A 26,342-nucleotide genomic window follows, 5' to 3' on the forward strand; every position below is an offset into this window, starting at 1 on the left:
ATTTTAAGGACTGAAACTAATCATAATAATAATACTAAGTATACTTGTTTCATTTCCTGATTTTACACTAAAGATGATACAACAACCTCCTCAACAACCTCTTGATCACTGCAGACAAACTCAGAATTGAAGAATATGAACAATAACTACACTAAAGGTCCTGACAATAACATGCCAACCTTATTTTGGAAAAAAAGACTGCTGCTACATTTAAACCAATCATACTTCTTATTTTTAACCTATATAAAAGACTGGACATTTACACGAAGAATTTCAAGCAAGTAAAAAACTTCCATTATTCAAGAAAGGCGAAAAGTGTCTATTCGATTATAGACCTATTTCTTTGAGAAACGGAGTTGCTAAACTCTGACACAGTAGCATATAAACATCTCTTCAAGCCTTTCATTAATCAGAATTAACATGGTTTCCGCCGTGGTAAGTCTGTGATCAATAATTTACTACCTTTTTGGAAATATGCATCCAAAGATCTTCAAGTAGACGCTGTTTACAGAGAAATTTCTAAGGCGTTTGACAAAGAATTCAGGATCATGTAAAACTAATTTAAATTCTGATTATTTATCCGTGGCCAATGCTTTCGTGGCTACGGGGTATATAATGCAACTTTCCCGCAGTGTTATCATCAACTAAGTGAACTCTAGCCCTTTTATCCCAAGTGGAGTCCAAAGAGAGAAGTCCAAAGAAGACCTCCGCGGGAATAGTGCCATACAACTCCTTCCTTGGTTCGTCCCAGGAGTGACACAACCACCAATACAGCTGAGATGCTGCCATTAGGCCTTTCTAGCCACGCTCCCTTGCCTCCATTTCCCCGGGTTGTTGTTGTTGTTGTTTGGTTTTTAGGAGCATTAGCAACTAAGGCCATATTGCTCCGGGATATGCGGTGGTCAGTCCCTGACCTTTCCGCATCCTCCGTATTTGGTGGTGACGGGCTCGAACCCCGGTCTAATCAAGAAGCGTGTGCTATGCACTGCTGCTTCTTCCCACCTGGCTACGGAGGCGCATTTTCCCCGGGTGAGAGGGGGAGGTAACCCCTGGTCTCCTCTCCCCTTGCCGCCCCTCTTTTCCCTTTGGTGGAGCATGGGCTGCTCCACTGTTTTGGGCATCATCTTCTCTTTGAAGATGACCCCCAAACACAGTACTCCTTTTGGCTGATCCCTATCTATAGCAGTTTTTTTTAGGTCATAGCCACTGAAATCTCAGGACATTAGGTGGCCGAAATCCATACCTTTACACCTTTAAACCTCTGGCATTGAGGGTGTGCTGTTTCACACCCACAATGTATAGTACGCGGAGATGGGGGAAACCCCTGGTGCCCTTTGACACGAAACACTCTACACTAAGTGGAGTACCTCAAGACTCGTTCCTTAAATTACCGGCAAAGCATAAAAAACACTTCGATTCATCAAAAGGAACACGTACAAGTTTAAAAACCGTATATATACGGTAATTTTATACATAAAACTATAGTACTGCCATAACTTGAATTGCTCACCATCCTATTAACTTTTGGTCCACAGACTAAAAGATGCTAATAAAATAGAAGAAGCCGAAAATAAATTTTGTCCGCTCTCTCACGTTCTGTAACTCTCTATTTTACCAATAAGCATATTATGAATCGATGCGCGATTACTTTGTCCAACACCTCTAAACACCAGAAGTATTGCTGAAATCACTTTCCTTGCCAAAGTAACCACTAGAATCCACAAAGCAATGGGCATCCTAAGAAAAATAGACATCCATACTCCTGCTAGACAAGTCAGGAATCTCACGCTGTTTCATCATGGCCGTGCCCACAAGGATAAAAGGTAAACTATAGCCATTGTAAATCCGCTGCAGGATGGAAGCCTCCTCAACGTTTCATGTTGAAGAAAATGGACCATAATCTGCAAGGCTGACCAGTGCGGCTTGGCAGATCGACTGTATTTAGCAGTCAGAGGCTTGAACCCCGGTCTACTCAAAGAGCGTGTGCTACTGCACTCCAACTCCTGACCACTCATCTAAGGAGCCCGTTCCACACGTATATTATGAAGTTAAGTCCACTAAACAGAATTGGCAGATCAGCAAATAACTCTCATTTTCTTGACAACTTTCCATCTTTGAGCTCCATCAACGAGTACTAAACTTACATTATTCTTTTCGTTTTTATTTATTTATTTTATATATTTTTATTATTTTTCCCTTCAGGAAAGTAAACTTAATGAACACTTCTTACTGTGCATATAATTTTACCGTTTGGAATTTCTTTTGGAACTCTAGATAAGATAGATGTTAGACTATTTTATCAACTCTGTTCCGCTCTTAGAAACACTGTTATTGGTTGCTTGAAGCACGTCTTGTTATCGATAAAAAATAAAATAAAATAAATAAATAATCTTCAGAGTTGGCTTCGATGGACTCGAAGTAGAAGAAATAGGATTTTCTCATATTTCTTTCCTTCGTGGAAGTCGGTGGCTGTTTTCCACGATAGAGGCCTGCCATCTAGTTACCTCCTGACATTTGATACCAACTAACTGCATCTTCCTTCCATATGCCGTATAGTTATGAGAAGACTGGCGCTGTTTGGAGTGCTGCATGCAACACTGAAATGAGGCGTGGTATGTTGCCATGTTGATGGTGCGGCCAATAGTTTTTGATTGTCAATTAGAATGCTTAAAATTTTACTCACGCTGTTTCACTAACAGAAAGATGAAAGTTCAATTCTTTCTTCAACTGATTTTTGAACTACAGCGATGTTAAACTTTCGATGTTTCCCAGTTACTCATCCAAATAATCTTGTAAACTTCTTAAAACTTACTTTGAGTGTTTTGTTGTTGTTTTAAGGTTGTTGTTGTTTAAAATAAAGAGATATTTTTGTTATTGTTTTAAGGGGATAGAGAGACGATTTTGTTGTTTTAAGGGGATAGAGAGAGAGATTTTTGTTGTTGTTGTTTTAAAGGGATAGAGAGAGAATAGACATTTTTAACATACTGTATTTTATTATAGATTTCTAAACTTACGATGATTTCGTTCAAGCCATCCGCATTAGATATAACAAAAATTTTACTCCGCACGTCTTACAAGAAATAAGATTAAAAAATCAAAAATATGGATATCCGAACAAAATAAATAGTTTAAAAAAATAATTCTCCCGCTAAGAAAATCACCACTCTCTTCCTGTTTATTAGTTTTTCGCTACTATAAATATTTCAAGCTGGTAGTGTACACTATTCCTCCAATCTCTCTCTCTCGAAAAAAAAAGGCGCATTATTCTGGCCTTCGAAATTTATTGGAGCATTCGTCTTGCTTCACTGGGATTTCTTTGGATAAATGGAGCTTTGCAAAAAAGGATAATTGGTAAGAAGGAGATTAAGACTAAGTCACATTAAGGCATCACTAACTGACTTAGTGATGAGGGAGTTTAGAGAGTAAACCACGCACTAACTCAACTGTGCAGCAGCGTTCGTAGTGCACTGAAGAATGCTTTGCACACGGAGCCTAACGAACCGAAAACAGGATCATTACTCAGTCAGGATTGACATGCAATCCCCGTAATGTCCTGCATACCATCATCACTGGCCAAAGATGTGCTCCTTGTGCCCATTCCGTAGGCAAAGAAATTGCCTCAACTCTTTAAGGAGGTGATTGATTTAAAGGCACTAATGTAAAAAGTTTGTGCGCTGGATTAACTTTTACCTTATTGTTAATCAGTACAGCAGTCTGTACTATCAGATTTGCGCCCCTCAATTCCTAATTACCTTAGCAGGTGCCATAGTGGATCCTCCTCCCCATACCGAATGAAAAACTCCCAGGTTCGAATCCCGTCAATGACACAAGGAATTTTTATCAGGGGTTTCACAACGTGACTGAGTTCTTCAGTGTCAAACGAGGGTTTCGTGATTTTTCCTACTGGAAACTCGAGCTTTTCGCCCCCCAAGCAAGCAAATCGACCACAGAATACACGCAATTTACAGATACAATATACTGTCGCCCAATACACATACCCCCTACTTAACAACTATTGCTAATTTTCAGAGCACTCGACTTGCTTAGATCAGAGCAAAGGACACTCATATCATCATGCCTCAGTAGCACAGAATCGTTTTCAAAAGGGCGGTTTTGTCTGTTTAACGGGAAGATGCCGGATTAAAAAAAAAAGACACTAGGAGAAAAGTCCCCTCAAATAACAAAGAGATCGAACCCTGGACCAATTAGGGACAAAGGCGTGGCTCACTGATTCAACGATTATTTTAAGAGATTAACATATTTACACTGAAGTTTTTGTTGAATACAGAATTAAGAGTTACTACGTTATTATTGTTATTGTAGTAGGGTTTTAAGAGTACTGGTGACTAAGGCCTTATTGCTCCGTGTATATTGCGTGTGTTCCGAGGTCGATTTTCTGTTTGCTGACGAAAAACCTTGAGTTTACGGGTGAAAAAACCATGCTACCTCGCCTGAGACCGACTAACTCAGCCACGTTGTGAAAATGGCCATTAAAAATTCCTCCCGTCATCGACGGACTCGAACTCAGGTCTCTGCCGCCCAGTGCAGGGACGAAGACGATCCTTCCCACTGTGGTAGGCTACCCACGAGGGCATTTCCGAAGCGTAAGACCTTACATTCTGCTGCATTAAAAAATAACTGTCACTTTCCTGACCATTCTTGAATGCCTGTTCAAGTCACCCTGAAGTAGCGCTACTTGGCGCTAATCATTAACGATTTTCATCGTTAATGAATATTGTTAATGATCTTTACGTCGCCTATAAACTGACACCACTATCTCTAACCCTTCGTCGATGTCGTGTATGAAATTCAAACACAATAGTGGTCCATGAACCGATCCTTGGGAGATTCCACTTCTGACGTGATACCAATCTGAAGAATATCCATTAATCACAACTCGCTGTCTTCTGCCCTGCAGCCCATCTTATAATCTTTTGAGTAATTCCAACGTGTTTTAGCTTATACAGTAACCTCTCATGAAGGACTAAGTCAAATTCCCTGCTAAAATCCAAATAAACTGTCAAAATTGTTCCCTACATCTAGATCATGAGTAACTGTGCCAAAATAGCTTACCAGGTCAGGTAAACATAACTTCCACTTAACAAAACCTTGTTGTGTGTTCTTCAGAATGCCATATCTAACTAAATGATCCTGGATTGCACACTTAATCACTGCCTCTAAGATTTTCCCTAACAGTTAAGGCAGACTAAACAGTCTGCAATTATAGACTTCACTCTTATACGCGCTTTTATGCATTCGCGATACACTGGCTCTTCTTCAATCAAAAGGAATCTCTCCTGAATACAGAGATACCCCCCATAATTAATCTCAATTGTAGAGATTGCGCCGACCGCCTGGCAAACACTGAAACATCAATCCAGGATCTACATAGAATGGGGAAGTCATAGCTTCCAGGAGCGCGTGGCCGTGCCCAAATGCTATAGATGCTGTCGGTATGGCCACACTTCCCATACATGCACCCAGGTTGCTGCCACCTGTGGCCACTGCTCAGAAAAAGGGCATGAATATAACAACTGTCCGAACAGGGCTAAACCACCGACCTGCGTAAACTGCAAAGCACTCAGACTCGAGCATAACCACTCAATCAGAGACCCTAAATGCCCTACCTATCTCAAAACAAAGAGTCTTTACCAACAAAGAATAAATTATGGGGACTAGGCCTAAACACTACAATACAGCTCTGCTAAAAATCATGCAAGTCAATGCACAACGAGCTCGAGCAGTGGTCGAGCAACTTCGAAATAAAGCCGACGAGGAAAACACAGACATACTGATCCTTCAGGAACCGTACACGCATGTTAAAAAAAGTACGAGGTTATTCAGCCAATTACAAGATCCTCCAAACTGACGAAGATACTCCCCTGGGCAGCAGTCATTATCCGAAACCCAGCCATTACAGTAACGCGAATATCTCAACTATGCACAGCCTAGGCTGCTCGTGCTCATATTATCTTCCCATTGGGCGCTTTCTTTGTAGTACTGCAGGCCATGGGAGGATATAACCCTCGCACCTAGATATCTCCAGACCCTCTTGGACACATTGCCTAATCAGAGAATCATCATAGGGGCAGATGTAAACTGCCGCTCCCCGGCCTGGCACGGCATGACCCCAGACAGGAGAGCCACGAGAAATGGCCAGATCCTGGAAAATCACCTGGCAAACACTACATTTGAGATCCTCAACTTGCCACACCAACTGCCAACTTTTTGTAACACTCTGTGGGAGGCCACAATAGATGTATCACTCGCAACTGCGAACGTCGCCCGATACATTAAACACTGGACGGTCCAAGACTCCTGGACCACGTCCGACCACAGAGTGATTACATACCAGATACAGAACCAACTCAGTAGAACCCCGATGATAAAAACATCACTAAACCGCTTCGCAGTTAATAAGGCAAATTGGGAAACCTTCAAGGAAAAACTCACTGCTGAGGTTGGGGAGCACTACCAGTCTGCGAGCCGACCCAGAGAAGCATATGACCTGCAAAGAAAAGTAACTGAAATCATCATAAAAGCTAGCGAACAGGCAATGAAAAGGAAAATCCCAAAGCCAGGCGCCATGCCCTGGTGGACCCCTGACATTGAAAACCTGAGATATGAAGTGATGAGACGACGAAAGGACTTCCAACGGGCCCGGCGATCTTGGCCGGTCGCTGAGGTCGCGGCCATGAGGGTTAGGTATAAAGACGCAAGGAATCGATACACAAAATTAATAAAGGACACCAAGTGCAAAACTCAGGAAAATCTTGTTTCCACAGCAGGGAACGCTAACCCCTGGGGAGTGGTTTATAAAGTAGCCACTAACAGACACCCCAGAGGAGAAGTCCCAGAAGCAACAATGACTCTGCTGGGTACCCTGACCACTACGTGGGATGACTCTGTGACCAATATCCTAAACCCCATCTTCCTGGAACAGTTAACTCCTACCCTCCCGGAACAACTGCGGATCTGTCAAGAAAATGACTCGTACTTCAGTGACCAACAAAAACACACTTCACTGTGGATGAGCTGCATGCGGCTGCCATGCAAATCAGAAGCAAAAAATGCCCTGGCTCAGACCTAACTGAACCGGAAATTGTGAAGAAAACGGTGGGATACACCCCGGATCTGTTACTCACGCTATATAACACCTGCCTCCAAGAAGGAACCTTTCCTAATGACTGGAAAATTGCCAACATCAAACTTAAATTGAAAAATCCATCAAAGCAGCCAGAAAAACCAGAGTCCTACCGTCCGATCGCCTTACTCCCAGTTGCAAGCAAACTATTCGAGAGAATGCTAAACAAGAGGCTCCTCCACTATTACGAAGGGGCAAACCTAACAAACACAATGCAATTTGGATTCAAACCTGGCCTATCCACGATCGAAGCTCTCAAGACACTGCTGGATAAAGTAGAAGTCTGTACTACCAAATATTTTCTTGTTATCAGTATTGACTTCGCGGGGGCATTTGACGACATCTGGTGGCCAAGCGTCCTCGCGAGACTTAGGCGGGCTGGAGTGCCTCTAAACCTGTATAACACAATCAGGAGTTACCTAACACAGAGAACGATCGAAGTACATGCACCGTATAGGAAGCTAACCAGACAAATCCACAGGGGGTTCCCGCAGGGCTCTGTCCTAGGACCTCTGTTGTGGAATATGATTTTGGATGAATTCCAGGCCCTTGATATTGGCGAGGTCGGCGCCCAGGCCTTCGCTGATCATTTGATAATAACTGTTGCTGCTGACTGACGAGCGCAGAAAAAGCCAACCACGCGATAGGTATTTTGCAAAACTGGGCCACAATCCATTGCCTGCGGATTTCTCCAAGTAAGACCTGCTCGGTACTCCTGAAGGGCAGACTCTACCTTGCCAGACCACCGCAAGTGAAAATCCAAGGCACCACAATAAAACTTGCTACAGAAATCAAATATCTCGGAATCATCATTGACAAAATCTTTTTAGTCTTTTCTGTCTTTTCAGCCCCATCTAAAGTACATAAAACAAAAGATACGGAAATATTCTGCATTGGTCGCAAGAGTGACCAGGAGGGATTGGGGGCTAAACAAGCGGACACTGTCCCTCTACTACAAATCTACCTTCATCCCGGTCATCATATATGCTTCACCAGTTTGGTACAAAAAGGTAACCACAGTGGTAAATAGAAGAACCTTGGACAGCATCCAGCGGTCATTAATTCTGACAATCACACGAGCTGTCTCCACAGTCAGCACGCACATACTCCAGGTTCTGGCTGGAGTCCTCCCGGCCAGAACTTGGAAATCATCAGATGCGCCCTGACATATAACATGGCAAAAGAAATACCGTGTACTATCCTGAACTTCACGTTGTATCTCGCCAACAACAACAGGAAGCTTGAAAAAAACCAGACTGCTCGACCACCTCCGACAGGAATGGCAGGATCGGTGGACAGAATCCACTAAAGGGGAAATCACCAAGAAGTTCCTCCCTAGCGTAAACAGAGTCTTTCCAAAACCCCCAAGTTGGTTCCAACCGGGGCTCCACGTCACCTTTTTGCTCACAGGGCACGGGCCATTTAATGCAAAACTATGTAGCTTCCGAATCACTGAGGATTCCCGTTGCCTCTGTGGCCGCGAGGAGACATGGCAACATCTCAGGTATGACTGCGACCACTATGAGGACCTGCGATGCATGCTCACCACTACTATCACCTACTTCCCGCAGAACATGGAACAGCATCTTCTCGACTCGAAACAAGAATACAAAGCCCTTACCATTTTTGCACAGAAACTCTTCGCTAGAAGGCGAGCACTTATAGCAAACCACCATGCACAGCACCCGGAAGCTGATGATGAATCCCAAAACTAGGACTAGAGAAAACCGGAATACACAAAAAAAACTGTACCAAATAACCCACAACCACGAACATGACCATCATTTAGCCTTCTTCACGAGGGAACTGACAACTAGGAAGACCTACGTCTGAACCAGACAAACTGACACAGGACTTCATATGAACTGGATACAAATTATTCGCACTGGACCACTAACTGGATGACTAAACCAAATGACCAACGCACGAACTAAGAAAGTTATATCACCAGGACCCAAGGCAGCATTATCATAACATGCACAATAGGCGACCTGAACAGGTTACATGACCAACCATAGGACGAGACTGCTCATGACCTTGCGACTGGGATTTGACTCCTACATTGAAAAAGACCACCAAAGAGGATCCGGTTCAGATCACTTGGACCCCCACGTGCTCACAACTGTCAATGCCTGATGGCGATCTGCACCGGGCTCCCTTGCCTGATACCTTTACTCCCTTTCCCCTGGTGGGGAGGAGGAGACAGTCTTGTTTCCTCTCCTCCCCTGCCAACCCTTATTCTTCTCCTGGTGGGGCACGGGCCTGCCTCACTGAAAATCCTGGGGTCGCCTTCTCTATCGTCCCCATACTTCTGTCTTTTCCCCCCAGTCTTCAGTCTCTCCCCCCTACTCTGCCTAATACGCCAGCGTATAACCCCACACAAACTGCAAAACTTTAACTTCGTCCAAATTAAACCGCATAAACCTCAATTAGCTTTTCTAATTCCAGCGCTCACCCCTACCGAGTTTTTTTTTTTTTTTAGGCCCTAGTCATTGAAATCTCAGGAAACTAGGTGGCAGGGCCTGCCAGAGTAAAAATTTCATTCTGTGTACCTGGTCTGCCTCCACGAGGCCAAGTGTGGACAACGTTGGGCCTCAGTAGGGGTCCAGCGGCTAAACGGCCAGATGAACAACGACACACAACACTACACATATACAAAATCCACACACTTTTAAATCTCTGGCCTTCCCAGTGAACTGGTACACCTACAATGAAAGCAACGCGGAGCTGGGGGAAACCCCTGGTGCCGTTAGACATCAATATACTTTACACTACACTCCTGGCAGCCTTCTTCAAAATTATTGGGTATATGCCATCAACTCCAGGAGCCTTACTTGCATTTATACTTAGAAAGCTTTTTCTAACAAACAGTCATTCGTAATTTCGAAATCACTAATTTCATATGTCTCAGCATAAAGTCTTTTTTGTCAGTAATGGAGGATGAAAAGTACCTATTCCATTCATTAAAACATCATCAAGGTTATCTAAGACTTCACCACACCCACTGCAAAAGGGTCCGCTCTGATTCGTTTTCTTCTTAACTGTATTCACATACATGAAAAACTCCTTGACCCCATTCTTTGCTCACCTAGCCGGGGCTACCACTCAGCCTTGGACTCTCTAACCTTAGTTGTGGTACTCTTACTGATCAACTTGTAGCTTTTGTAAGCTTTAGTACTTTTTATCGCTGTGAAACTTTCCCATACTGTCTTTTCTGCTCTATTAGACTGGCCAGCTCCGTATTTATCCATCCTGGCATCCTCCTTAAGGTTTTTTTTTTCTTAATGGTATTACAATTTTAAGAGGTGATGTACTTTCTTTGAACACTAATGTATACATCGATGAGCCAAAACATTATGACCAGCGAGTCGTTATGCCAATTGAATCAGCTGCAGGTGAACTACGGCGCGTACGCGGGTCGGGACACGGTATAAAATAGACCTCCGTTAATCAGTGCTACTCTTGTTCTTCAGATGGGAAAGACAGCGGATTTAAGCGAGTTTGACGAAGTTTAAATTGTAATGGTCAGAGGATATACGAAACGGCACGGCTGGTGGGATGCTCACAGTCAGCCGTGGTTAGTATCTACCGGAAGTGGTCCGAGGAGGGGAAACCCACGAACTGCAGGCGAGGTGTTGGACGACCACGGCTCATCGATGCTCGAGGTGAGAGAAGGCTCTCCCGGATGGTACGTGGCAACGGAACGACTGTGGCGCAGCTCGCCGGTAATTGGAATGCTGGTGACGGGAGTAATGTGTCAAAACACAGAACCCTGCTGAAAATGGGGCTGCAGGCCGCTTCGAGTGCCCATGCTAACCACGGGTTACCGGCAACAGCGCCTACAATGGGCACGCGAGCATCGAAACTGGACCTTGAGTAATTGGAAGAAGGTCGTCTAGTCCGATGAATCACGCTTCCTGTCGCACCTTGTGGACGACCGGGTACGTGTGCGTCATTTACCTGGGGAAGTGATGGCGCCTAGATGCACCGTGGGACGAAAACAAGCCAGTGGCGGCGGTTTCATGCTTTGTCTGATGTTCTGCTGGGATACCCTGGGTACAGTCATCCATGTGCCGGGCACTCTGACATCTATCACCTGCCTAAACATCATTGCTGACCAGGTAGATCCTTTCATGGCAATGGTCTTCCCCTCTGGCGATATCTTTCACCAGGATAATGCCATGCCACACCGCCCATATTGTTCGAGACTAGTTCGCGGAACATGAGGAAGAATTCCTGGTATTGCCTCGGCCTCCAGATTTCCCAGACATCAATGCCATCGAGCATCTGTTGTTTGTGTCGGAACAGCAACTCCGATCTGTGGCGTCTCAGCCACGGACCTTACAGAAGTTAAAGGATCTGCTGGTTCGTGTTGGTACCAGATACCACAAGACACATTTAGAAATCTTGTGGCATCCATGCCTCGCCGGGTACGAGCTGGTTTGGCTGCACGTGGAGGACCAACATCATATTTGGTAGGTGGTCATAATGTTTTGGTTCACCGGTATGTGTGTGTATATATATATATATATATATATTCATGGTTTCCGTGGTTATTGCTCTGAAGATAATTCACGATTCTAATGTAGTCGTCCTCCCTCTGAAATCAGCCGAATTAATAGATGTCATGTAGGGCCTTAAACTGACATAAAAAAAGAATTATATTAGAGTCACCTGGAAAGTTGCTTTCAATTACCCATGTGTATTGTGTCTGAAACTGTGTGTGTTCCCTGTTCGATTTGCTTGCTTTGCTGGACGAAAAACCCAGTTTTTCCAGGGGGGGGGGACAACCTTTCTTTCTAACCCTGAAACGGACTTACTCTGCCACGAAGTTAAAAAAAAAAAAAAAAAAAAAAGCCCATAAAAGTTCCTCGCATCGTCGACGGGGTTCGAATCTGAGCCTTTTCCACGTGGTGTGGGAAGGACGATGACGATACCACTGTGCTACTCGCGGAAAACTGCCATACATGTGGATCTGTAAAGAGCGGAGCCTGGAACGTCTGTTCAACTCCTCCTCGTATCGCTGTGAAGACTCAACAGAATCAACTGTAAAAGGGCCAGAAATGTGCTGGGTCTTAAACTGCCATAGTCCCCTTTTCTGAAATTAAAACCAGTGCCCTTTACCTTTAGCTACTGCAACATATTTCAGCTAACGACTGTGTGATCACTACCGCCAATGGTTCCTGTACTTTACGCATCTACGTTGAATACCATTTCATTCGTGAATAATGATATTCCTAATATTTTCTTTTACATGCTGGTAAATAATAATCATCTACTTTATTTAAAATTTTATTCCCAATTGCGAGTTTCCCACCCACTTATTCCAGTCAGTTAGGGACGGATCGAAGCCACACCTGCTTGGCCATTCCACCTGGATGCAGATATCTCGTTATATCCTTCGCAATCTTCTAGTCTGTAGATTACTCCCAATTAGTCGGTCTTAGGCAAAGGTTGTACGGTTTTGATCCGGGATCCCGAAATTTTCGTCCGGAAAACAGGCAAATCGACCACAAAATAGAAGCAATTTAGAGAATCAATATGCGGACGCCTCGTAGCCTTAGTTGCTTTGCCGCTTAACACACATGTGCTTTATATAATTTCAACAACACATCAATGCTTTCAAAAACTCATACTTCATTCCTATTTTTAAAAAACCTTAAGGAGTTAAATCTGATCCCTGTAATTACTGCTCTATCTCGATTATTAGCATTTCAGCCAGGTCATTTGAAATTAATACTTCAAGGATTTGAGTGCACACATCTATCCTTTTATCCACGAATTTCAATTTGAGTTTATGCAGCGGATCAACCTGTCCTATCTGGCTTTTTCTCCCGAACTTCACACGTTAATCTGGATCATAAACGTCACATTAACTCAATACTTTTAGAAATAACTCAGAACTTTTGACTGTTCATTTGCAGTGCTTCTTTCTAGTTACCGTCATATGGAATGCTTCCTCTTTACTTGATTCCATAATTCATTTGTTGAAAACAGATCAGCAAATGTTGTTCTCGATGGAATTTCATTTCTCTTGCTAAATGGCAACTGTCTTCTAATGATCTTAAAGTCTACAAGGCTGTCTCCGATGCTTTGGTGGTGAATGAGGAGAAATACCTTAATCATAGATGAGGACGATGTAGAAGTTCAAGAACAGTATTTAAATAGTCTGATACTTTGGCAGATCATAGAGTGAGGTGACTTCACATTAAAAAAGAAAACGTACTTAGTATAAGCAATGGCTCAACCCTAATAAAAATAATTTTAACGTCCTCGTTCTGTGAAAGGCAGACTGAAGGTCACTTCTGATGTAAACAGAACTGAGTGGAACCATTAAGAGAGCTATTAATATATGTCAATAAAAGAAAAGAAAATTTCTAAGACACTGCAGACAGTATCGGCCAGCATTCAATCGATACAATAATTCATTTATCAGCAAAGTCTATGTGAGAATGAATTTTAATAACAAGAAAAAACATAATTTACTTTGGAATCATTGGAGACACCAAAGGATGACTTTAATATAATTATTAACGTGCGATGGACTACTCAGCCGCCATCTAGCGAGATTTCGTTTTTAACTTAAAAAAGAAAACCCTCGATTTTGTCGAAAATGAATTTCCTCCATTTCTAACCACCACCACAGCTAACTATCATTGTAAGGTGTTTGAAATTTAATGGCTTACTAATGTCAGGACGTTTAGTTATGGCTGAAAAAAGACAATGAAAAGAAAATATCCTCCTTATTTCCCTCTTGTTAAATCTATCTATCAGCATTCGTGATCAATGCCCTCGGTAAGGGCAACTGCTTTGAAATTCATAAGATGCTAGTCCCGAAAAAGCAATATTTCAAAACTGGTATCTCGTGCCTAAAATTTATTTTATCCCGCTAAAGCCTGTTTTTCTCAACATTTATATCCTCCGTCTTTGGACTGGTGAAATATCGTCTCTTACAAACACCTTCCGCTTACGGCCCAGTGGTTGGTTTCGTAGGGGGCAGAGAGAGAGAGGAGGGGGAAGACTTCCTTTCACCGTGTCTTTGTAACTAGAAAGCACAGATTCGTTTGATTTCCCCCAAAATATTTGTGAACGTCAAAAGGATAAATTGACGTTTTTTTTTTTATTCACTCCCAGCCGAAAAAAAAATCAAAGCGATAACCAAGACCATAAGAAAACGAGGGAGGATTCGACGATATTTTATAACCTGCAGCCTCATCTTCTGATTACGTTTTTGTGACGCTATTATACCGCTTGTTTGGATTTTTTTAGGGTCACTGGAAGGGGAATATGAGATATGCAGAATCAAATTCGAATATACGACGTCTCCAAAATCTACCGATTGGAAACTAACACGCATCACAACTTTCCAATGCAATTTTCAAATACTAAGCGTGTGATTTTGGTGCAATTGGTGGGGAAAAAAAAAGGTTAAATAGTGATAAAAAATAAATTATTTTTGACTGAGAATAAGAGAAACTACTCATCCTTCCTTCTCCAGCAGTTGTCCATATTTTTAAAGTAAAAAATACGTCGAGATTTTACAAAACTGATTTCGCTAATCAAGATGGCTCAATACAAATTTGGTACAACCTGTGTTAGAAATGGGGTATCGAAGTAACAAAGTTTCAACCTTTTATTTTCCCATGGGCTGTGGTGAACTAAGAAACTATGGGAATTACTGCTGGTTTTGGTTACCGAAAGAGGAAGGTCATAACTCCAAAACTAAAAGGATATTTCGTATCGAAGTCTACCATAATGCCCATCGCGAATGGACCTAACTGTCTATATCTTCTCCACGAAATTACATTCAGAATCTTTGTGAGATTCTGAATGTAGTTCATATGCGACGGGTGGTGACTATTCCAGCATGAATTTGGTGAAAGATTTACGTCTTCCAAAATCTTCACAAGAGAATTCCATTTCAAGATTCCAAGCTAAAATTTAGCCTTTGTAAGGAATAATTTCTTACAAATACCGTGAGAAAATCATTGTGTACTTTTCTCGTTAAGATTCGTTTGTATATTTCAGCAATATTTTCGGATTAACAACTGCTTTGGGAACTCGAGTATATGAGAACCAGGTGATGCAAGACTATTCATTGATTTCTCCAATACTAACCGAAAGGCGTTCTCTTCCAGAGAGGAAATATTTAGGCTTCTATGCCAATAGCCGATGCAATCGGAATGTCTTAATAGCTTGTTTATAAAGGACATCATTGGCTAATTGGTGAAGGATCTATGTATGTTATTAGGTCGGTCGGAAATCAGGTTAAATTCAAATACAGTGTTCCATACACGAATGGGATCACGAGGTTCGCACTGTACAAAGAAGCAATGGATTCGAAGAGAGCATTCTTACAAGATTCGAAAAAGTATTGAAAGTGAAAATTGCGTAGACTCAATGACAGTTTGAATACCTCTGGTTGAAATCAAATTCGAATTAATGAAACAATCTTTAAAGGCTTTAGAAAGGATGGTAATTATTAGTATCTCCGCAATCATTCTCTCTGACGCAGCATTCAAAGAAAGCATTTTGGCTAGGCCACTATATAAAACAGGTTAGCTTCAGAAGAGCAATTTGAAGGAACGATTGCCTAATTTAAAAAAAGAAGCATAGACTGGCTTCAAGATGGGTTCAGCATGTTGCGAAAGCATCGTTGAAAATATACCCAATCAATTTAAAATATTATAATATGAGATGAACTTGAGGGTACATTTCTTGCACCTTTTTCAGGAAGAAACTTGGTTCCATCAGCGATGAAGAGGAATGAGCGATTTCAACAAGATACAAAGGAAATGGAAAAAAAGAAAGATACCAAGGAAAGGTGGAATGTAAACATGGGGAGTTGTTGCTGGTCTTTAAAGAGGGGGACGTTCTGGAGCACAAACGAAATAAAAATTGCTAAACGTTCATTTGAGACCAAAAATCCTATAATTTATTCCAAGAAATTAGTGAATATGAGTAAACGTTAACTTTTATATCAATATTCTTCTACATCGAATTCTACAGCGCATGACAACAGTTTTCGTTAATTTATTTTGAAATTACATATGACTTTTCAACAAAATATTCTCTACCAGATTTTATCTGCCTTACACAGACTTGTGATTCTGGTGAGTAATTTTATAATAGTATTATTGCAACTAACGTTATTCCAAGAGATCTGAAAAATCCCCCATACATTTTGTGAATGTGAGCGGATTCACGGACTTAAGATCTAGATGATTCCATAAAAGCTAGTGGACTTAATGCAATCACACGGTGAGGCATTGAGTCCACTAGTTCACGAAAGCGTTCCAGAGTTATTTCCATCCATGCTTGCTGCACGGCTGTCAATAATTCGGTCGCATTCCTGGGTGGAGGATCGAATGGACCTGTCCACAGCAGCCCAAAGATGCTCCACAGGGTTCATTTCCGGTGAACGAGGAGGCCATTCCATGGTAGTAAAATCTGCGGAATGCTCTTCGATCATGTTCTAGTTACTACGGCACTGTGGGGAAGCGCTTGTCCTGCTGAAAGAATACATTGCCCTGTGGGTGCACAATGACCATGAAGGGATGCAGATGGTCAAGAAGGATTGACACGTAAACCGGACCATTCAGAGATGCATCTAGACGTACCAGAGGTCCCAACGTGTGCCAGTCGAACACACCCCAGACTATTACCGACCGTCCACATACCTGAACAGTTCCTTTGTGACATGACTGGTGCATAGTGCGGTTTCCGCCAGTTACGCACCTTCCCTTCCACTCGAAATACTTGAAAATGGACTCATCGGATCACGAAAGCCATCTCCAATCATCCAAGGTCCAGTGCCGATATTCATTCGCCCAGTTGAGGCGTAGAGTCCTGTGTCAATGGGACTCTGGCTCCCATAACCTATTGGGGCTAATGATCGCCTGATGGTCTTAATGGAGACGATTCTGGCACCTCCTTCGTTAAAGTCGGCGGTGATTTGTGCCACCGTCGCTCTCCGATTGGCTGGAACAATGCGAGACAGACATCTACGGCTACGTTCATCCACCACCTTTCTCCGCCCACAGCGCTGTCCAAGATGAGATGTTATTCTGGAAATGGCGTATTCCAGATACACGTTGATACTATCGAACGGAGACAGTGCAACTTCTGTACCACCTCCGCAATAGAGTGACCCATGCGTCAGGCATCCACTATCATCTCTCTTTTAAAGTCGGTTAACTCACGACGTTTATCCATATTGACGTCGAATTACCGTCCACGTGAATGCAATGCACCCATATACCTGCCAAGCGGTGGGTTCGCCCACTAGCGAGACGAGTGACAGCGTGGCGTTGCCTAGGAATCAGATATCCCATGAATTCTGTCTTTCAGTGTATTATTGAAAACACTCTAGAATCATCTACAATCTTCTATAACATTGAAACACTAATCTCACTTTTTAGTATTATGTACAATGTTCAACCACATTCAGGAGTCTTTTTTTGGAATATTTTCGAATATTCTAAAAACTTCTTAAATATTCTTTAGCTTTTTTTTGTTTTTTTTATGCATGATATAAAATATTTTAATAAAAACTGGTAAGCACGTTGTCTTGTTTTAGCAAATACTTTGAAAATTAAGAAAATTTAAATGTGATTCCAAACTGTTAGGCGAGAGCGTATTTGGGAATGAATTACCACACTCATGAATTACCGTTTGTGGTCGTGTAATATTGCGCCGTATATAATCTTAGTATGTCTGTAAATTTTTCGTGTTCTGTGGTCAGTCCGTTGGACGAAAACGCAAAGTTTCAGGTAGTGCAAACCATGCCAACGCGGCCTGAGACCGGCGAACTCAATCGTGTTGTGAAATAAAACCCCCATAAAAATTCCTGCGTTGCTGAAAGGATATGAATTCGTGTCTTTTCCACCTGTTGCGGGAAGGACGGTGATTATATCCACCGCGCTATACGCGAGGGCAATTACTGCCATAACAACCATCTTATTTAAGTCACTTAAATAGTGGTGTGTGCTCTCACAGATCACAGTTGTTAGGATCGCTGTTCTCCCCACACCGGGTGAAAACACCTGAGTTCGAATCCTGTCGATGAGTAGAGGAATTTTTATGGGGGAGGGGAGGTTGACAACTTGGCTGAGTTAGTCGGTCTCAGGAGGCGGCACGGTTTTTTCTCCCGGAAACTTGGGTTTATATAAATATAAAAATATAATTTCATTTTAAAAAAAACGGGTAGTTAATATGCGCAGCACATTTCATTTCAGGCACGTTAGCAAGCTTTAATAATTTACGATTTACAGCAAAAAGCACTATTTATGCACTAACAGAGAAATTTTCGTTTCTGCGAATGTCAGCACGCATAATATCCAGTGCTTCAGCTACAGTATATGGATAGCCAGTGTGATACATATTCCAAAAAAAGAAAATAAGAATAAATGTTGGAATTCTATTGGCGTGATTTTAATGAAACAGGAACGGTCAATAAATCTTTCTAACAGAGCAAAATATAAATTTTCCTTAAAATCCATCGACTTGGAAGAGTTATTACATGCAGACGGACAGAAAAGGAAATAATAATTGTAGCATTTCTATTAGTTCGATTTTAATGATATTTGAGATGCTCAACAAATCTTTCTAAAAGGTCCAAACAAAAATGTCATGGAAATCCGTCCTGATAGTTGAATTGTTACATACTATCGGGAGGAGGGGAGGGGGCGTCGTGAAGGCAATAGGTGTATTACTCGTATATGCTAACGTTCTTAAACTTCATCCACATTTCAGAATTATTTCGCTGCTTTCATACTGCGTCGTCCGCATTCCATCATTTACTCTTAACTGAATCATCCCCCATTGAAGCATGAAAACATTTCTTCAATATATACTAAAGGGTAGAATGTGGACGACACAGGAGAAGGCCGTAAAAGGTCTTTCGGATGAATACCACGGTTAAAAAGCATTTAAATTTTGGCAACCAAAAAGGGGGAATTCGTTGCAAAAGTCTCTTTCTTCGCATAGAATGGCCAGTCGTTCATTGGCATGGCGTGTTGACAGTAACAAATGTCTCCATTACCTGATCACAAACAAAATTGTGTGAAATTTATTCAGTTGAGTTTTCTAAATATTATTAATGCGATATTTACTTACGATTAGCGTATTAAGCTAATACAAAATGTTATATACATGCATCTATTATTATTTTTTTTTTCTATACGATAATTTTTCTTTAGCTCTTTAGGACACAATAGCAAAAAATAAATAAAGAACTCTGTCCCTGTGCGCAATCCCATTCATTGAACTTTTATCAACCTGTGATTGATGCAGTTTTTTGTTCGAGTATAATTTCTTTCTTTCCAGGGTAAGAGGATGGGGGTAGGAGGGAGAAGAAATGGTAGAAATTATACACTTTATCACAATTACTAGATGTCTTAAAAGTCCATAAGAGTTTCCGAGAGCATTGTCAAGCAGTCGTTAATAATCCCTGAGTTAGTAATTAGCCAGCCAAGAAGATTCTTTCAAGCGAACATTATGAAAAATTATTTGGGGGGGGGGGAAATGATTAAATGTCTAATTATTCTCCTGTATTTTCCTTCAAATAACAGCAAAGAAAGATACCGGGCTGTGGTTTAATCAAATACTAAGAATTCTCAAGTCCTGCTCCATCTTAAAAATAAATCTCCAATTAGAGGTGTACACGGAGGCTGTAACTTATCCAAAAAGTAAATATCAGTGAGATTATTTCAGCGAATTCTAAATCTCTAGTTTATTCGCACGTGACGGGGTGCGTTTTAAAAGCGTTAGCTTTATTAAAAATGTTTCATTTTTATATAACTGCAAATCCCTCTGCGTTGTATTATTTATATTCACTCTCCTTTCATAATTATTCCGTTCACACACGTAGGAATTATGAGGGGTGGGGAGGGGAAAGGAGTGAGGAATACCCGGCGCGAATTTAGTGGCTAATAATGACGCTTTTTCTGTCGGGTGATTGCAGCAATCTTTAATTCGCACCAATTTGGATTTTGTAACCGAAATTTCGCTTCGACAGATAATAAACAGCAATAATTCAAATTATCTTTAAATATTTGCCAACGACAACGTCGTGCTAAGTCTTCATTAACTTCCGATGATAATGCGCGCAAATTTACGTAATTTGATTACATAATTAAATTATGTAAGCTTTAATAAATATCAAGAAACGCAAATGAATATTCATTGTAAAATAATCTCCAGTTGTATCTTATTAATTAAAAGTACCCATCGCCTTTGACACACTCTAAATGAGCATTTTCCAGGCGGCACTTAGGTGCAAGCAGCGACAAAAACATTCGGATTTTATTTATTAATTTTGGGAGAAAAAAGGTAAATAAACATTCTCGCTGTTTATTATTTCATATTAACTAATGTGTTTGCATCCGTAGCGACGTGATTATTAATGAGCACCGAGGGAATGCGTGACTTTTTTCAGAAGGAATGCGCAATATGAAGTTCGAAACCTCAAAGTTCCTGTAATATGCAATTCTTCAGCGATTAGAGATCTCCGAGTAAGTTCTCTTCATTTTCCTTCAACCCATTTTCCTACTCCTGTACTCTAATTAAACACTGCATTACGTTTATACCATAATTCGGTCTCCTGGGTAACAGCGAAATAAAAGTAGAATAAAGGAGGCGCGAGAAACAACACACGTGTCATTACGTTTAGAAAGAGCTGATGTCGCGAGCTTCTCTCTCTCGGGTGTGCAAATGCCGATCAACGAACAACATTCATTTTTTTCTATTCTGTAATAAACCAGAATAGCAGTTTAGTCGCTGTTAAGTAAACAATTGCATCTCACTGTACGCTTCTGATAAAGAGAAAATTAAAAATGTAACGAAGCAAAATTGAGATATTTACCGAATATAATCACACTCTGCACAAAAGAAACGTAATTTTCTTTAAGTAACGAACAAAAAGGTAATTTTCGTTCCCGCTGTCATCGTAACAAATTTTAATGGGTTATTTAAAGCGGGATTTCTTTCCTTTCGAAATTGTACTGCAGGAATTAGAATCGTTGTAATGAGATATCCAATAATGAGGGCGCAAGCTTTTTTCGGAGCCATCTCAGAAATATGTTAATCGCATTCTAAGAGCTGAATTAATGTCCAGTTCCTTTTAATCCGCATTGTTTCTATCTGAAGGTTCGTGTTTGATTTAAAGTAAAATCTGGACTGCTTACGCAATAAGGTGGTTGGATATGGTATCGGACTGGTCTCTGGAGAATGGGGCTTGCTGTCAGCTGAATGCATCTAGGGATCTCTGTTTCAGTTCTACGTCATTCTGTTTTCTCAGTAGCAGCTGCACCTCTGGGAGTCAGCAGTAAATGACAAGAGAAAATTTCTTGCTCTAAAAAAAAAAAAAAAAAAAAAAAAATACAGGACAGCCAAGATGGCGACTGTCGCAGACATTTGGATAATCGTTATAGTTGCAGCACTAAACAGTGGCGACATCCAATGTGTTCCAGTCAATTTATATACAATAAAACAAATTTATAAATAATCATTAGCTGTGCCTCCTGAATTTATTTTTTCTTTAAATGCGCTTAAGCCCGTCCTTTTTTTTATTCGTATTAATTACGGATGAAATTACTTTTGTCAAGGTAGAAAAACAACGATTTCAAGGAGGTTGAAAACGCGAAACAAAATTTTAATGCTACCATTAATAAGCGAGCGATGCCCAGTGGCGTCTTTATCCCATCCGAGTGCCTCCCCTCCCCTTTTTAAGAGCTACTCCACTGTACTAACGGGCATGCAGTTTTTTTATTTTATTTCCAGTGATAATTATTGTTATTTCTAAAAATAATCGTACGAATAATAATAGACATCAAAATTTGTGTGTAAAAGATCAGAAAGATTCCATTCAGAGGCGCACTGGTGGGAGGAGAATACGCAAAGAGAATATTATGGGTCCCTGAAATAATTGACCCCAGCATGGGCAGGCCGATGCGACTCTGAACGATGTAATAATAACATCTGTTCTTCTGCCGAAATGCTTTTTAAGAGGGTCTTAATTATTAAGAAAATGACATCTGTCTATACAACTATGACAATCGCCTAATTCCCATCAATGACAAAATCAATCGAACTCTTCTACGCACTGAAAATGCCATATCAATCCTCAAAGCAATATTACTTTGGACTGACATTATCATCTATACATGAACATAGCAAAATATGAGACTCGTCTCAACCGGCGAATAACCTGAAATGCGCATTTCTTTCAATCGTTTGGCAGCTGCCAATCAAACAGAATATCGCTTGCAACTCATTGGAAGCTTCTGGATATTATTAATATACAAGAACTGAAATTTACAGTAGACAAAGGGCTATAATAGCCATTTAAATTTGATAAGCAAACCTTTGGTTAAATGAAGCATTCATTAATAATAAGTATCTCCTTTTGACATCAAACTGTGCTCATATCTGTCAATATCACCAACTGACCAATAGGAGCAGACGACACTGTTTGATTGGCAGCCTGCCAGACAAATAAAGCGCAAGCATATTTCGGGAATGCGCGCAACCAAAGATTGTTATTTGGCTGCTTTCTGTAGTAACAGAGCATTGTTTTGACCTGTTAACAAGAATCAGCCCTCTTGCCACTGTTGAAACCCCGCTGAATTTCCTAAATTTGGACCATTTAAGGCGGGGACTCCTATTTTTTTTTTTTTTTTTTTCCAATTTGCAACCAGTCATAACTCATACACAAATAAATTAATATCACAGTGAATATCAGCGCGTCACAATCGAGCTCACGAGGAATTCAAAATATAAGAACAGTCTTCCGTCTCCCAAAAAAAGGCAGCAGTTACGAAGAGCAATGTACCGCGATGACATTTATGTACCCGTAAAAATATGACGGGGTGAAAAGGTTAAAGAGTTGTGGCATCGACAATATTCCTGCGCATTTGTCCTCTGTTACCACACCAATGAGCAACGATGCCGCAATATTGCTGACTGTTCACAAGTGCCATTTGCTTTCGTTTTCTGGGTACAAGTTGGAAACGACCTTTTGCATGCCAAAAATCGTTCGGAGCAACATTAACGCGCTTATTATGAAAACAGCCGAAGTTTCATACGGGCGTTTTGCTTTAACAAATACAGTTTCTCAAAAATTCCAAACAAAGAAGGATAGTCGTCGCCGGCACGCTTACGGTCTCGTGCATCGATTCACCAGAGAGGCATGTGTCGGATGCTTGCTTCTCAAAGTGCACCATTTGGCAGAGGGAAGATTTCTTTCATGGATCTTTAATAAACACTACGACCTTATGTAATAACTTTGCTGGAGCCCGGAACCGAACAGACACGCTTTCGATGCTATTTGATAGCACTGGACAAAATATTGGGAACACTTGTTCGGGATGCCGCGAGTTCGTAGGAATTTGAGAAGGAGCATCCTTTAACTTCTGTTCAACTTAAACAATGTGAACATAACTCGTGAATTGGATTGTTTAGATTAGCTCTAAGGCATCTCAGGCTACTGGATTCCGATGTCTGATGGACTGAGGTGCCTTGCATAACTTTAAAATTGCACCGGATGTTCCCAATCCGGATCTTTCCTTCCCAAACAGGTGGTGTGTGACAAACTTCCTGGACTCTAGCACCACCCCCCAACTCCCAAGAGCAATAAAGAGATGTTTCGAAATAAATTACTTTTACCGGAGATCAATGGGGCGTTTCCCTCTCTCTATCTCTCATCCTCTTTCTTTACAGAAACAAGAATTTGTTTATCTGTTTTTTTCTCTGTCGGCTTATTTGCAGCCTCTAATACGTTTTGCTGGTTAAAGTAAACAATTTCTAACTACCCACATTTCAAACGGTTAAACTCTTCCTGATCATGGCTATTATTTTACAACTATTGCATGTTCTGACAGCCTCTTCCACGCAGGAAACAATTTCCGGTTTTCTCCTACCCCTCATTTTGCTAGGAGATCTCTAACTTTATAAACTGAGCAAGATTCGCTATTACGGTGCACGCAGTTCATTAAGTGGAATCAAATCGTCCAACAAATAAGATCCGAGGGCGTTAATATTCATTACAAGAACACCATCTGTAAGAATGTCTAAAGTACGAGTTTAGCGGGTTGCGAAAGAGAAAACTGCATCCGGATAAATGAACTGGAAGTAACAAACAAACGAAAAATATCCGATTCCTATTCTTCTTTTTTCTCTCTCTTAGACCTCCACGGAAGGCGCTTCTAAATAACAAATGCGTTTCTGCAGGTGAACTTCTCGCAAATAAGCAATTATACATTAGAAAAACACGGCGAGCTTAGAAACCGTTTGGCCCGAGTCTAATTTACATTGATTGTTCCGCTTCTCTGTATCGGAGTACTTCGTCTCTTTCCATTAGCTCGGCTCTATAAACGAGCAGCGTTATTTCTTTTAACGATAGAGCGAATAACCAAAGAGATTTTGAATTGTTTAATATTTTCCGATAAAATGCAACCGTTCTTCTTCGAAAATGTGCGATAATTAATTTTCGTACTTTATTTATGGATTGTACATCTTTAAGTTTTCTAACCGATTCCCTAGCGTCGATTTTATTTTGATGCTTACAGTTCGTCCTCTTTCCTCCAGCTACAGTAAGTGAAATTTAAATAGCAGCAAACTAGCAGGCTTTGGTAAGCCAGTGCAGTTATTTAATATTCAAAGCACATCGGCCAAAGGCTTAACAGTCCACGCGCTGCGAAGCCAATGCTATTTGAAACGTGCAGCCTTCAACAATGAACATCACACAGCAATCCTTGAGACACGCACCAGCGCGTAAATACAACAAGTCTGATTGGATCTCGCTACTCGCAATAAAATGTTTATTCCGATTTTTTTTTTATTAAGTTAAGCCAAAAACCGGATTTTAAATTAAAAGAAATATCGGCCGCAGGACAGTAACAGTACGGATCAAAATTTGAATTTCTGAAATAAAATATTTATATCGAGAACATTATTTCCTATTAATTTCAAATTAAAAATCATGCAGAATATGAGAATATCCTACCTCGGACACAATAGTGTCGTCATTATCTAGTAAACTCCGATTGTATATGTAACCGTGTTGGCACACAGATGCGGGGGAAGAAAAGTTGGCCTGCCACAAAGATCCGAGTTCTTTAGCCAGCACCTGGCTATGGATGGTCTTATTAACATCACATTGGCTATGCAACAGTGTCCAATCTTTCACTTCTCTCGCAAGACCTATTCTTACACTGGTATAGAACGATCCGTTTAAGGAGTCCAACTCCGGTACGCGACACCAGTGATCAGGGGTCCAGGACATCAGCAACTGGCTGTAACCATGGGAACCGAAGAGTAGCTGAACTGGAAGAAACACGAGCCATAATAGAAGTTTCTGGTATTTTCCGTGTTCCCCAATATCCTCTAGTACCTCGTCCAAGTTCATATTGGCCCTCGCGCTTGCCCGCCACACCGCTACTTTTCAACTTACCGCGTCTTTGGCTGACGGAGAGTGAGCGGTGAGCTTCCCGCACGAACTCGTTTTAGAGGTGTGATTGACACGCAGCGCCACTGTTTTACGTGGCGTTGAAGACATCCAGCGTCTGGTGTCTCGATAACAGCGTGCACTGCATGCTGGAGGATGCTTTCTTTGTGTTCCCGCATGCAATTAGCCTTCGAAGCAGCCCTGTCTGCGATTTTCTACGCAAAACCTCTAATTTTTATACATTTCGCGATCAATTCGAACACTTGTTTTTATCCCGGCTCTCGAAGCTCATTAAGTGGAAATTACATTGAGCGCGATAATAAATTACCTCTGCGCGGTCTCCTTTCCTTCTTTAAGGAACACATTTCTTTACCGAAATGACGCGTTTCTCACATAATAAAACGGTATCAATTATGTGTAGATTGCATCGAACAGCTGTCAGAAGAGGATTTTTGGTTAATTTTTGTAAACCGAATGCGCAGTTTGGCCCCTAACCCCATCTCGGTATACGCTATAAAAAGGAACTAGAAAACAAACTTCAGTATTGTTATATCCGAAAGTTCTGTTATGCGCATGATCTAAATGGAATTCATCCTTCAATCAAGATGCCGCAGGTTAGAAACTGTGTTTATTAAATTTGGCTTTATGTTAGAAGTAGAGGACAGTCACCCTTCTTTCTTCTGCCCTTTGGAACAGCCTCCTTCCTTCGAATGCATTTCTAGAATACGAATGTGGAACAACCGAAATTTGCCC

At 41.2% G+C, this 26,342-nt stretch overlaps 1 protein-coding gene across 1 annotated transcript in view; it reads right to left on the reverse strand.

Moving 5' to 3' along the window:
* The window catches only part of LOC150079089 (beta-alanine transporter-like), a 210,665-nt gene extending 185,115 nt beyond the window's left edge, over positions 1 to 25,550 (reverse strand). The window contains exon 1 of the mRNA XM_090382946.1: positions 25,149 to 25,550. Coding sequence (XP_090239072.1) covers positions 25,149 to 25,550 — 402 coding nt within the window. The remainder of the gene's footprint in view (positions 1 to 25,148) is intronic.
* Between the last annotated feature and the right edge of the window lie 792 nt (positions 25,551 to 26,342).

The sequence above is a fragment of the Mastigoproctus giganteus genome, chromosome 10, assembly GCF_048544385.1.
Source record: "Mastigoproctus giganteus isolate SK-2022 chromosome 10, ASM4854438v1, whole genome shotgun sequence".
NCBI classification, from domain to species: Eukaryota; Metazoa; Arthropoda; class Arachnida; order Uropygi; family Thelyphonidae; genus Mastigoproctus; species Mastigoproctus giganteus.